This window comes from Drosophila innubila (genome assembly GCF_004354385.1).
Source record: "Drosophila innubila isolate TH190305 chromosome 3L unlocalized genomic scaffold, UK_Dinn_1.0 0_D_3L, whole genome shotgun sequence".
Lineage (NCBI taxonomy): Eukaryota > Metazoa > Arthropoda > Insecta > Diptera > Drosophilidae > Drosophila > Drosophila innubila.
The window spans coordinates 3,983,784-3,997,558 of record NW_022995376.1 but is presented as its reverse complement, the minus strand read 5'-3'; the positions used below and the strand labels follow the sequence as shown (position 1 = coordinate 3,997,558).

Genomic DNA, 13,775 nt, shown 5'->3' with positions numbered 1-13,775 from the left:
TAAAATTGCACAGCAACAACTACTACAAGTACAAGCACACACACACACTAACAAGCAGTTGGAGTCCAGTTTATGGGCTTTGTTTACGCGCGCTCGCTCGCTCTCAACTTGTTATTGCCTTTTGTGGAACCTGTCGGCTGCAGCAGGCGCCAATTGCATTTTTTCGTGTAAAATGTAAAATGTGCGCATAACGCTTACTCATTTCGTGTGTGGGAATTGTGACTGCCTTTTTACTCTCATTTGCATTGGACATAATTAACAGGTTTCTTTTTTTTAGTCCGTTGTATTGTTTATTTCCATTTCATTACGTTTTATTTACCTGTTTACTTTTGACATTTCATTTCTGCCCGCAGCAAACATTTTTTAAATCAACTTGGACTTGGGCATAATTTATGCTTATTTATCAATCACTGATGAGGCCAGTCGAAAATTCATGATAATTAAAGTAATTAACGCGTTGAGTTTGTTGAATGAATAAGCTGCAGTGTGGATCGCATGTGGTAGGCAAGTTTAGCTTGTACACAAACCTTAACGAACACAAGTAGCCAAGACAACAACCGACTGTGACTGCAAGCTTGACTTAAAAGCTCAGCTGCGCTTATGTGCACACACAAAAGCTCAAAAGCTTTGCACATAGGAAATCATTCAGCAGACAATGTGAATTATAATGAGCAAATATTTATTTAATTTATTGATATGTAGCACAACAAAGACACAATGAGTTAAAAAACAATCGCAAAGTTGAGTATTCTACTAATATTAAAACAAAGGCAGAGCAGACAGAGCTGAGAAAATGTATCTTTGTATCTAAGTATCTTTGTATCTATCTATCTTTGAGCACTCTTTGCACTACCTCAAGCAGAAATTGTATAATTACATGAGTCTTATTTGAATTACTATACATCAGACTTACCTTCAATGCAGCTCTTTGCCTTGTTTTGTTGCAGTCTTTTGTCTCTGATGCGTTTCGACCAATCCGGACTGCGAACCCGATGCTGCTTGAATCGTTCCCGTACACTGAAAATTGAATAGATTGAAAAGATTAAAACATAACTGATTAATTTTAACATTAAATAATTAATACTTCATACTACACAGTGTGATCAATCAATTCACAGCGTTATTAAAAGGTCTTTAGGCCTAGAGGCTTCACTTCTTACTGTTATACGTACTATTCATTCGATATCTTTTGAAGTTCTATCTACTATTGTAAAAACCCGGCGTTACAATCCGATTGTGAATGGAAAAAGGGGGAGTGGAATGGGAATGAGTTGCCCAAGTAGGCGAACAATCTTATCGGTTGATAACAGATGCAATTGTAGGTCAACGCGCTAATTAATGTGGGCAGAAGGAGGTGTGTGTGTATGTTCCAATTGTGTAATGTCACTCTTAACTGAGAAAAATCATTATTAACAATTTCATGTCATTTGTAACACTTGATGAGGGTCTAATACTATCGGAAGTGATCTTAATTGTCAAGAAAAGTGGCTCTTTTTTAATAATTCCGCACAATCATTGTCACAAGAAGCTGTTAATTGTAAACTAACTGAAGATGATTGTTAATAGGACTGCAGTAGTATCGATAAAACTATCATAAGGTAATCATAAGGTAATTTCTAAACTAGAGCAATAAAATGTGATATCGATAGTCCTGCCAATAGTTTTATGGCTGTCCTATAGCAAATAGAATAAAAACAAATGAAAAAAAAAATAATATGAAAAATTCTAGAGTAACGTCATACAGTCATTGCAAATTTAAAAACTCGTTAAAAATTGTGTGAAATTGTTATCTTTATAGTGGAAGCATTTATTAATAGTACTACCGATAGTTTTACAACTCTACTATTTACAAAACAGCTAAAATGTTATAGTATTTTATTTACAAACTCACAAACATGTATCGGAAATACACTTCCTGAGCGCAAAGTACATAATATTTAGATTAAGGCCTTAAAACGACAGTCATTTAATGACTATATTATATATAGCGTTTTATATATAGCAACAACTGCTAATCAGAGCTGTTGATACGTATCTTATCAAGTAGACAACACAAAATGCAATAGCAGTTCAATTTTACCCGACAATTTGTTACACAACCACAAATGTGAAGAAAGGGGAGAAATCAGAGAATTGAACTGAGGTCAGGTTTTACTTAAATAACCTGGAATCGAAACGAACGCTTTAACCTCGATATCGTGAACGAACGTTTTAAGTATTTACCCGATAAACCCAATAAAATGCAAGAGCTTAACATTTCTTTGTACACTTTTCGTAACTCATAAATTTTACCTTGACCCGCTTTCTACTATACAGTTTTTCTGGTATTTCTTAAGGCATGTTGCAACCCTCGTTCTTGCCACTCCCACTGTGGACAGCACTGCACCAGCGATTGGCGTCAACAAATTGAATATGTTGGATGACAAGGCGCAGTTGGCGTTTATTAGATAAGATAAGGAGAGACCCCAAACAAACCTATCAGCAATCTACGCAGAGTTTTTATCTGCCCCAACCGAGGGTGTCCTCCCTTACTTTACTCCCCTCTCTCTACACGTTTTCTCATTTTCTTTGTTGTGGCTAAAGAAAAGAAAAATCTCACAATTTACAATTTGATTCAACTACTTATTTTAACCCTCATTTTACTTATTTTGCATTATTTTCAGTGTACTTACACTTATCTGCCCCAACAGAGGAAGTAACCTTTTTTTTTACTTCTCTCTTTCTCTCTCTCTCTCTATACGTTTTCTCATTTTCTTTGTTGTGGCTTTGTGTATAGAGAAGAACAATCTCACAATTTATAATTTGATGCAACTATTTGAATCCTATTATTATTATTGAACCCTATTATTATTATGTAATGGGGAAATTGCACCTGCGACCTATAAGATCTATTTTACCCCTTTCTGAGCTTATAGCTCTTCCATCAGCCCTATCTTCTGGACGTATTCGAGTATTTTGATAGGATTGAGGTTTGCTATGTCCCTTAACTGGATGACATATTTTCCTAGGATACTTTGTGTGAGTCTAGCCAAAGCTGCGCATTCTGGAATGACATGCATGGAGAATTTCTTTTCGATGTGACCATCCGTTACCAATTATACCTACTTTGTATAGGTAACTTCTTAGTCTACAGTGCCTGGTCAGTATTCTGAGTCTATTCTTCCCCATGGGAATCAGTTGTTCGAAACGCTTCTGATTATAGTTGCCTATAAGACCTTTTGCTCATTTTACTTAAATATTTATTTAAGTATGCTTTGCATTTTTTTTTTTGCAGTGTACTTACACAATGAACTGCGCTTCGCCGGTGGCAACTCGTGCTACAGTTGCCTCACCATCGGATATATCCACCCAGGCATCGCTGTTGTCACTGGAACCCGCAATCGAGGAGCGTTGATCGCTCTGCTTGCCTCCGCTCCTGTCCCTGGTTCTGGCTCTGTCTCTGTCCCCCCCACTGCCACTTCCCGCACTGCTGGCCAGGGAGGAACGACAGCCGACACTGGCACTACCATAAATCACTCCTGCAGCTAGCGAGGATTCATATAGACTGTTGGTTCGATGATCCGAGGAAATGGTCAGGGAGGAACCGCTGCTCGAGAGTTGCACGCCACTTGCAACACTTGTTGTGGCAACTGTTGTTGTTGCGGTGGTTGTTGTTGTTGCTGTTCCTGTTACTCTACTCCTGCGATAGTTGGAAATGCTCTCATAGCAATTGGAGCTCACGGAGATTTGATCGGAGTGCTTTCTCAGCTTTGTGCTGGACATGGTTTCGTAGCAACCCTTGATGGTGTCATATATATTCTCATCCTCCTCCTCCTCCTCCTCATCCGTTGAAGTCTTGCTGGGCTTCCCAAGCAGGCGACTCGGATGATTTGGCTTGGCGGGCGCTGGACGCAGTACGTTGGGAGATTTGGGCAGCACTCGCTTCGGTTTAGGCAACTCCGGCAGCTCATCGCGTGTATTGCGACCCAGTGTGCCCGTACTGTTGATGTTGAGGGGCGGAGGAGTGGCTGGCTCCTCGGCAATGGTGGGCGGAGGCGTGGCAAATGCCTCGTAGTCATCGTTGTTATTGTTGCTGCGATTTGTGGCCTCACAGGAGCCGGCAATGGACTCGTAACCCTCTAGCCAATTGGCTTGTGGCGTTGTTGCCTCCTCCAACGTCTGATAGATGTCCTCCTTTTGCTCCTTGAGCTTATCCACCTTTTGGTTTGTTAACTTAAACAGGCTGGACGCCTGCGGTTCAGTCTTCGTCTCCGTTGTGGGCGTTATGGGCTCATACATGGGCTCCACTTCCAGCTCCTGTTTCTGCTCCTGCTCCAGCTTCAGCTCCTGTTTCTGCTCCTGCTCCAATTGCTTCTGCTCCATTATCATTTGCTCCCCTTCAATGGCATTCACCAGCGTCACATTTACCGCCTGATTGAGCAGCAATTGATTGTTGGAGATTTGTTTATTAGCCGCTTGATAAACAAACGAATTATTTGGCAGTATGCGTTGCTCGAAATCATCATTCACCGCCAGCAGCAGCTCTGCATCCGCATCCTTCTCAATTTCCGGTTCAGCGAGTATCTTTAGCTTCTGATCGAGCACTTCCAAGGCGGCCAAAATTTTGGCATCTGCCTCCACGCAGGGCGAAGGCAACTGCTGCGTTTCCAGCCCTGGCAACTCCAGTTCTAATTGCAGCTGCCGCTTCTCTTCTTTTTCCAGCTTTGCTGTCTTTTGTGGCGATCTCTTGCCACTTTTGGCAAATGGCAAGAATCGCAACTTCTCATAGATTGTCGCATATTTGTGCTTGCGTCGCTGCTGTCGCTCTGCCTCCAATGCATCTGCCTCTTCTACATTGTTGGCGTCATCAGCAGCAGTCGCAGTCGAAGTCGACAGCTGACTCAGCTTTGATTCAGCTGATTCAGCGTATGACGCTTGTGGCTTTGGTTTGTTAGCATCATCCACATCCGTTTGCACTGCTTCATCTAAGCTGTTTTGTTCCACAGGCCTCTTACGATCCACAGCCAACTTAAGCATTCGCTGTGCCTGCTCCTCACAAGGCTGCTCCACCAGCTTATATTGCATTTGCTCCTCATCCTTAAATTGCTCCTCACGCAGCTGCTCCTCATCCTTCAACTGCTCCTCACGAAGCTGCTCTTTACATAGTTGCTGCTCATCCTTAAACTGCTCCACCAGCTGTTGTCTTCTCTGCTCCTTATCTTTAAACGGCTCCTCTCGCAGCTGCTCCTCTTCCTGTAACTGCTCCACCAGCTGTTCAGTTTCCTTTTGTCTCTCCTGCAGTTGTTGTTGCTGTTGCAGCTTTCGCTTGCTTCTCATCTGCTTGCTCAGCGAGAGTGTGCTGTGCTGTTGTTGTTGTGGATGTTGTCTATTACTGTTCATGAGCTCCTGATGCTTGCGCAGCAGTTGCTCCGTTTTCAGCGGCACTGCAGGCTTCTCCAGCTTCTCGAACTTTTTAATATTACGCTGCACCATGGAGCTGCGCAGCTGCGGCGAGTGCTGCTCATGTTGTTGTTGTTGCTGCTGCGTTGGCTTCTCCACAATCTTGTAGACATGCGATCCACGCGCCAACCAGACGCCATTTTTGCGCTTAACTTGCTCCAACAATCTAGCATCCTTTTGTATGATTTCATTGAATTGTTGGGTCAACTGACGCACTAGACTGGCGCCACCTGTTGGCGCGGCACTTGTCACTCCGCCCTCCGCCGCTGCCACGCCCAGACTGTGACTGTGCGAGTGTGTGTGTGTGTGAGTGTAACTGGACATGCGGCGTGGCGTGTGATGCTGATGAAATGATTTGCCTGCATGCGTTTTAAAACTGTATTTGCGACGCGTTCCACACGTTCCACCACTCGAGCGCGTCGTCGACGTCGTCGTCGTTGCTTGTGACGTCACAGTCGCTGTGGTTGTTGTGGAATTTATGGAATTTATTGTTTGCAGCGATTCGTTGCTGCCGCTTTGAACGCACGTCGCATTGAGACTAATGCGACTAATTGCTGCGGGCTCTACGCTTAGCAAACTGATAAGCTGCCTCTCTCCCTCCCACCCCTTTCTCTTGTCACACTCCCACTCACACTTCTTCTCTTGCTCACTCTCATTCTGTGATAAGCAAGCGCTCTCCATTTTGCACTTGCTGGCAGCGACGCCGACGCCGACATCGGCGCGTTTTGGCCACTGCAAACGATCGCCAGCTGCGCTGCCGGCCTTGACAGCGGGAAAGCTCGCTGCTGCTGCTGTCTCTTCACAATTGTTGTTGTTGCTGCTGTTATCGCGTCTCAGTTTATTTTGCATTTTGGCCTGTTCGGCGGTTTTGTATTTGTAGAAATTATCCTTGTCCCGTTGCAGCTGTGACGTCACGCACGTTTCTTGCAAATTGTGTAGACTTGCCGCGCGTTTTGAGCGCGTTTCTGGTGCGTTTGTTAGGCTGGGCCAATCGCGCGCGTTATTAAACGCATTAACCAAACAGCTAACGGATTTGTTTAGCTTGCGTAATGTGCCCAGCCCAGTGGGATGATGATGATGACCTTGCGAAGGTCGTTGTGTGGCAGCCACTGCCTGCTCGCTGGCGCTGCTGATACGTTTGCTCCACAGCAGACGCAATGTTTGTACGCCGCGAAAATCGCGAAAAGCGCGCGATTCGCAGTTGCAATTGTTGTTGTGGTTTCGATTATCGCTGTTATCGTTATCGCTACTGCTATCGTTAGGTTTCGTTTTATCGCCAGCACTTGCACTTTTCACCAGCCAACCGAGTATTGTCTTTTCTTTACGCGGCGTCGTTTTCGGTGTTGTTGCTGTTGTTGTTGTTGCATTTCCATTGGAATCGCAGCTCGAAGCTGCCACATCCGAAGCCATGGTGAAGTCCGCTGACAACTGCATTACTGTGTTTATGGCCAACGACCAATGGCCAAGTCAATTGGCAGCTGCCGCCTCGAGGCCTGAAATGATACACAAAAAAAACAAAAACGAGAAGAATGAGAGAATGCGAGACTCAAGAGCATAAAGAGAAAGCGCATGAAAAACTTGCAACAACAACAACAGCAATAAATAATATACAAAATTGAGTGGTAACATTTTTTGTTGAGATATGCAAATCAACAGACTCTACAAAGAGTAGCAAAGTGGGCAAGGGAAGAGTGAAGAATTGATAGAAGGCGTGTCAATTGCCTGGGCAATCATTAACTCTGTCAAATTGTGGCACTTGCAAAACAAGTCGGGATTAAACACAACATTTCACCAACAAATTCAACGAGTTTCATTGCTAATGTGATTTAATTGGGTTAGCAACTAGTATTGACCAACTTAAAGCTGTCATAACTTTATTAAAACTGAAGCGATTTTCAAACAGAATGTCATTCTAATTATGATTTGGCCTCCAAATTCATTCTGCATTAAATTTTAGTTCATTTAGAAATTTTCTTTATTTTCGACTATGGTTTGATTTCAATGCTAAGGGTCCCCCCTTTGAAATTTTGAAAATTCAAAATTTTAAAACTCCAATTTTTACTTTCAATCAACTTCTTATATCGTAATTAGTATAAAACAAGTCTAAATTCGATTTTGGGATGTTTCATTTTTCTGTGAAAAATCATGTCAAATTAAACAAAAATTTTGACTTGTAAAGTTGCTTGATCGAAAGTATAACAAACTACGAACTATCATAACTTTGTCAAAACTGAACCGATTTCAAAACGGAATGTCATTATAATTATGGTTTGGCCTCTAAATTCAATCTGCATTCATTTAGAAAACTTCATTATTTTCGACTATGGTTTGATTTCAATGCTAAGGGTCCCCCCTTTGAAATTTTGAAAATTAAAAATTTTAAATTTCAAGTTTTCACTTTTAACCAACTCCTTATATTGTTATTAGTATAAAACAACAGTTTAAAATTGATTCTAAGACCTTTCATATTTTTGTAAAAAATCATGTGAAATATAACAAATATTTTGACTTGTAAAGTTGCTAGATCCAAAGTCAGACCAACTTCAAACTACCATAACTTTGTCAAAACTAATTCGATTTTCAAGCGGAATGTCATTTTGAACATGATTAGTCCTCTTCATTCAATCTGCTTTGAAATCTCATTTATTTTTTAAAAAATAATTTTTTCTCTGGATAGGAGTTTCAATTTTAATCAACTCATTATATTGTTTTTAATATATAAAAAATTACAAATATTATTTAATAATTTCCACTTTGTACTGTTCATTAAAATTTGTACATTAATAATTCAGTTTTAAGTTTTATTATTCAAATAATCCATGGGTTTAACTGCCTTTGTTAACGTAAAATAAATATTTTATTTTTATTATTATTTTATTTTTTTTTACTTTTTTCTTTCAAAAGTGTCGCAAAATTTGCTGGCAACGCGTCGTATGCGCAATTTTTAACTGAGCTGGGTTTATGCCACATTTATGTGGTTTTAACTGCTGTTGTTGGCAGCAGCCAGCTTACCACACACACAGGCACACACAAACACACTCGCACACACACACTTGTGTTGTGGGCACAACGTTGCGTATGCGTGATATGCTTTTTTGACTCTTTTCGATGTTATCAACGAAAAACGTATATGTAAAAAGGTAATAATAAATTGTTTGCTTAATCGCCGCACACGTTGCTATAACTGTCGTTGTTGAAGAAGCCCCATCACTATCCCCCTCCCTGTTACCACCCTTCTCCGCACACGTTTTTGTCACACACAAATTCCAATTATAATGAGCGATTGCATAAAAAAAACTTAAACATTTCTTTTGCCACAGTCGACGATAGTCGTCAAATTGAGTTTTAAGCCGCTCAGTGCCCGCTGTTGTTGTTGTTGTCGTTGTAGCCGGGTCTTCTATGTCCCCCTCACCTTTCTTAGCCCCCTTTTGCTGCCACTTTTTGTTGCTGTTTTGTTAGCAATTGCGTCGAAACGCGTTGGGAATAACAAAAGCAAATTTTACGCCATTGCAAATGGTATTTAAACAAAATATTAAATACGAGATATAGATACACACGCATACACACAGATACACACACACAAACACACACACTCGTACACTCTCAGTCATGCAATGTAAATAAGAAGCTAAAAATGTTGATTACGCAAACGTCTTTGACTTCGAATTTTTTGTTTATAGAAATTGACCGAATAATAAAGTCTTGTTCAATATGTATCTTCCGCTTTCATGTTTATTGCATTATTGTAAATACGAGTGTAAGTTCATTGACAATTCATTAACAACAACAATTACCCGAAAAGTGTTTCCCAGGGATTACGAGAGTTCTATAAATATTTAAACTCAACGCCTGGGAAACTATTTAAAGCAATGGAGAATCTATTTGATGCCTCCACTTAATGCTAATTTACACACAAAATTAGCATGCAAATTAAGCAGAAAATCAATTTGGTTTCATAAAATCTTTAAGCGAAAACGAAACGCATTTAAATTGATTTTTATGCTGACACTTTTTGATTGAAAGTCTTCAATGCCATTTGACAAATACGTAAGCGAGTATAACAGCTGAAAACTAAGGCCACTTGGCAGCCAGGTTAACAACTTTTTGGCCTGGCCAATACAAAAGCAAAACAAAAACAAAAGTCAAATACTACAAAAAAAAATAAGCAAATGAATGCTTTGCATATAAAAAACTCAAACCCGAGCAAAAAAGGGAAAATGTAAACAATAGACAGTCAATAAAGATATACAAATATATATGAATGAATAGTTATAAAGCGGCAGCAAACGCCTGTTGAACTAGTAGATACCCTGTAAGCTTAAATCTATTGAGAAAGATAAGAAAAATCAAGTGTTTTTTAAATCTTGATTTGGAATATTATAGTTTTCAAATTTATATTGATACTATTGAAATATGAAATTGGAATTATAATAGCACTTTTACAGCTTAAACTTTTTTTGTAGAATAGTAAGGAATGTAGTTTTGTGTCAATAGTAGCTACAGCATATCATTTAGAAACCATTTACAGGGTACTCATAAATGTAGATGAGCACAAAAGATTTGCTAGACATCTTTATATTGACTCTCACTCTTTAAATGCAACGCTGCACCTGCAGCTGTGACATTTTTTTTATATGGTCACAAATGCCAATGCAAATCATTCATAAAGAAAAAAAAAGAAAAGAAAATTTTTAAAATAAAAACTGGGATGCCAGAGTCCATAAACAAATGAGCATTGAAACGGATGTGCATTATAAAAATATAATGAAAAAAAAAAACTGGTCATAATTTCAGTGAGATTTTCACAGTTATAGTCGGGGGACAAATTAAAGCAAATGGAATGGGATGGAATGGAAATAGGTGGCATTTTGGAAGCTGAGAGAAAGTGACGCGCCCAAAGATCCATTGCCAATGTCTGGCCAATAACTGATATCTCTGTGTTAGCCATGCCAAGAAGAAGAAGAAGAACTGACGATTAGACACGCAACAACACAAAAATACTCGATAAGCGGTGAATGAATGCGGAAGACAAAACGATAAATGAAAATTATACACAGCCAAAGATATAGTAAATGTATATGGTACAAAATATGCATATGGTATGTGTGTAAATATTTAAGATTCTATAAATTAAATTCGAGAAAATTTATTGCCATTTATGCAAAGCAAGAAGCTGACAAACTTTGCCAACCACAAAGACCCATTAGAAATGTGAAAGTTTACTTTTCCTTTTTTGTTTCTTTCAGTCTTGACTATTTCTTTGATTATTTCGGTGGTCAACTAATGAACTGTCTCGGCTAAAGATTTAGTGAAGATTTCGTCAACATCTCAAGAAGCATTTTTAATGAGCTAACTAAAGTGGTAGATAATAAATTAAAACTCGTATTTGTTAACTGCATACGAAAGAGTGGCGACTAATTAGGTCTACAAAATAGCGGAAATATCCTCCAAATGATCTTGTTATAACTAAAAACTCATCGTATTGAAACTAAGCTATAATTGTAAGTTTACTTATATACATATATTATTTTTCAAGTCCAGAAAATTATAATATTTCTACATAATTTCCGCAGAACCACAGAGGTTGAGGATTTGTCACATTTATTGGTGGAGTTCAGGGAAATTATTCCCATTATCGTGCGTCATTTTCTGTAGAAATATATAGAGTTAGGAAATTTGCTTTATTTTTGTATCATTTGTCTTGGAATATTTTCCATATTTTCCTCACTTTCTGTCTCACTTTCTTCATCTTAAAATATAATAAGAAAATAATACTAAAATGAATAACACTAGTTTTTATAGCAAAATAGATCATAAAAATAACAATCAATCCACAATATTTATAACTCACGCTTTTGCAGTGCCTGTTAATGTAAATGTGACGTTAACAGTGTGACATTAACAGCGCACGTTCTGTGTTTATATAATGAACTTGCAGTAATTAAAGTATATATTTATATTCAATATTGGTTCACTTTGATCTCACTTAAAATGCACTAAAAATATTAACAAATTACCTGCACAATAAATTTAAATTCTCTTCATTTACTTAAAACATTTTGCTCTTAAATTTACGTCACATGTTACACCCACAAGGACCTTTGACTGAAAACTATTTGTTGTCCGAATTATTGTTACTTGCAATTTGCATTTGTTTTTGTTTTGTCGCGTTGCCAGGACAACCAATTGAATTGAATTGAATTCAACCACCCGAAACCGAAACTAAAACTGTTGTCCACCAACTGAAAGACCCTTCGACAAGAACTGAACTAATGGCAACCCCTAAAAGTGGCGGAAATTCACCCTTAGCCAGTCAATGCCATACATTGGGGCTGGTCAACTTGGCGTATGCGTTACAACATGTTAAACGAGCGTAAACAAATAACAAGAGAGGTGAATGGGAAGAGAGAGGGTGAATGGGAGGAGAGAGGGAGAAAGGGAGCATAGAAAAGGGGAAGAGAGTGCTGCAAGGGTAAAAGTATCTTGGGTCGATAGTTTTTTACGCTACCCACTTGAAGGCTTGTGCCTATTTGCATTGTCTGTCCGACTGTCCGTCCGTCTGTCTGTCCGTCTGTTCAGCTGTCTGTCTGTAGCTTCCTTTGTGTGAATTTCTAAAGTGCGTGCTTTGTATTTGTTGTATTTGTGTTATGTTTATCGTCTGCTTTCTTCTGCCTTCATTCGCTCGCCTTCTGTTTGCATTTTCGCCTAGTTTAAGGCAAATTCAATTTGCTAAATTGATGCATAGTCTGAGCTGCTGATAAGGGAACTGAGTGCTTACAGTTTATCATCCCTATAGGGAAAATGACAGATTATAGTTTTATAAATACAAAAACTAAATTTCATAGCTCTACCTCTAAAAGTAGCTGAGTATTTTTTACCAATCTATCATAATACCAATGTGATCATAATTTGAGAATATACTAATTCTCATAGCTCTAGCTCCAAAAGTAAATTAGCTCTTCACAAACTCTTTATTTAATATAATATTTTGCAATTTAAAGAGTACACATACTAAATTTAATAGCTATACTACTAAATTTTTTGTAAACTCCAAAAGGTCTTAATCTAATTGAATGTGATTAGGCAATATTTGTTGATTGCTTTTGGGGCAGTTTTTACTGTAGTTACACACGTAGTATGTACATGTATTAACAATATATTTATTTATATGTACAGGCTGATAAAAGCGCAGTACGTTAGTCATTTTGACAGGCTTTATCACAGCGAATACAGAAACTAATTAGTCATAAGTGTAATTTATAACTACACACAACTCCTAAAAAAAAAGTCAGAACAAACTGTCAAAGCTTTTTTTTTGTTGGAAATATCTTAGTGTATGTATAGATTTATATTTAATATGCATATTAACTGCATTCCAAGCATTGTGGCAACATTCGCACACACAGAGAGCAAAAGAACCGCAACAAAATGTTAGTAGAAGAGAGAGAGAGGGAAGGGTAAGAGGGAGATAGGGTGGGGTGTGGGAACGAAAAGGGGAGGCAGGCAGACCGCATAAAGCACAGAGGCGTATAATTAGCGTGCAGCATTGGTGCAAACTACAAAGAGACGGGGAAAGAGAGAGACAGAGAATGTGGTGCTGAGAAATAAGCTGAGAAATAACATAACCACTGGACACAAACAACGGTAGCATTATTTGCCTCTTAACCGTAAGATGATCCCGTAGTATCTGGAACTGTAGGCATAACAACAACAATTAGCCATATTGGACAGGCGCAGAGGTCAGTTCTGAGGCCAACAACAACAACAAGAACAACAAGAACCTCAAAGCTAAGCAGTTTACAGTTAAAGCACAGCAAAAAAAGAAGAACAAGAAAAACAAATAAGCAAAAACGCCTCATTTCATTTAATTACCATTAAGTTAAGAGACACAAATGAGTGTGTGGAAGACATTTGCCATATATAATCCACAACTATGTAGAAATTAACACACACACTTGCATACACGAAAGCACTCACTCACACACACACACACACACACTCACAGACAAGAAGCGCAGGCGCTCAAATTGGAAGGCTTGGCATACAATCCACACAGCCTGTTCTTGGTGAAATTTCTGCAGATGCTGCTGTTGTTGTTGCTGTAACTATTTATATATATGTGGGCTTTGGCCAAGTGGTTTGGCTAGATTCTTGGCTAATTTGTAGCTTGTGGGCGTTTCACTTTTGCCAGCCACTTTCGTTTCACTTTATACACATTCCTTCTTCCACACGCACCTTTAATAATTTGCCAAAATTGTGTTTACTTCTTTGATTATTGCACATAATTTAATTAATGATTTTTCTAGCATGAATAACAGCAAAACATAAAAACACAA

At 38.9% G+C, this 13,775-nt stretch overlaps 1 protein-coding gene across 3 annotated transcripts in view; it reads right to left on the bottom strand.

Annotated features, from left to right (window-relative positions):
- The window catches only part of LOC117786368 (ephexin-1), a 32,397-nt gene that overhangs the window by 10,510 nt on the left and 8,112 nt on the right, over positions 1–13,775 (bottom strand). Inside the window, exons 2-5 of one of the 3 annotated variants that reach the window (XM_034624576.1) lie at positions 5,222–6,932; positions 5,107–5,185; positions 3,284–5,049; positions 914–1,017 (exon numbers count right to left, since the gene is read on the bottom strand). In XM_034624576.1, the coding sequence (XP_034480467.1) occupies positions 914–1,017; positions 3,284–5,049; positions 5,107–5,185; positions 5,222–6,873 (3,601 nt within the window). In that variant the 5' untranslated portion in view covers positions 6,874–6,932. Of the gene's footprint in view, positions 1–913; positions 1,018–1,084; positions 1,105–3,283; positions 5,050–5,106; positions 6,933–13,775 lie in introns of those variants that run through there. The other 2 variants (XM_034624574.1, XM_034624578.1) reach the window with 2 other exon arrangements.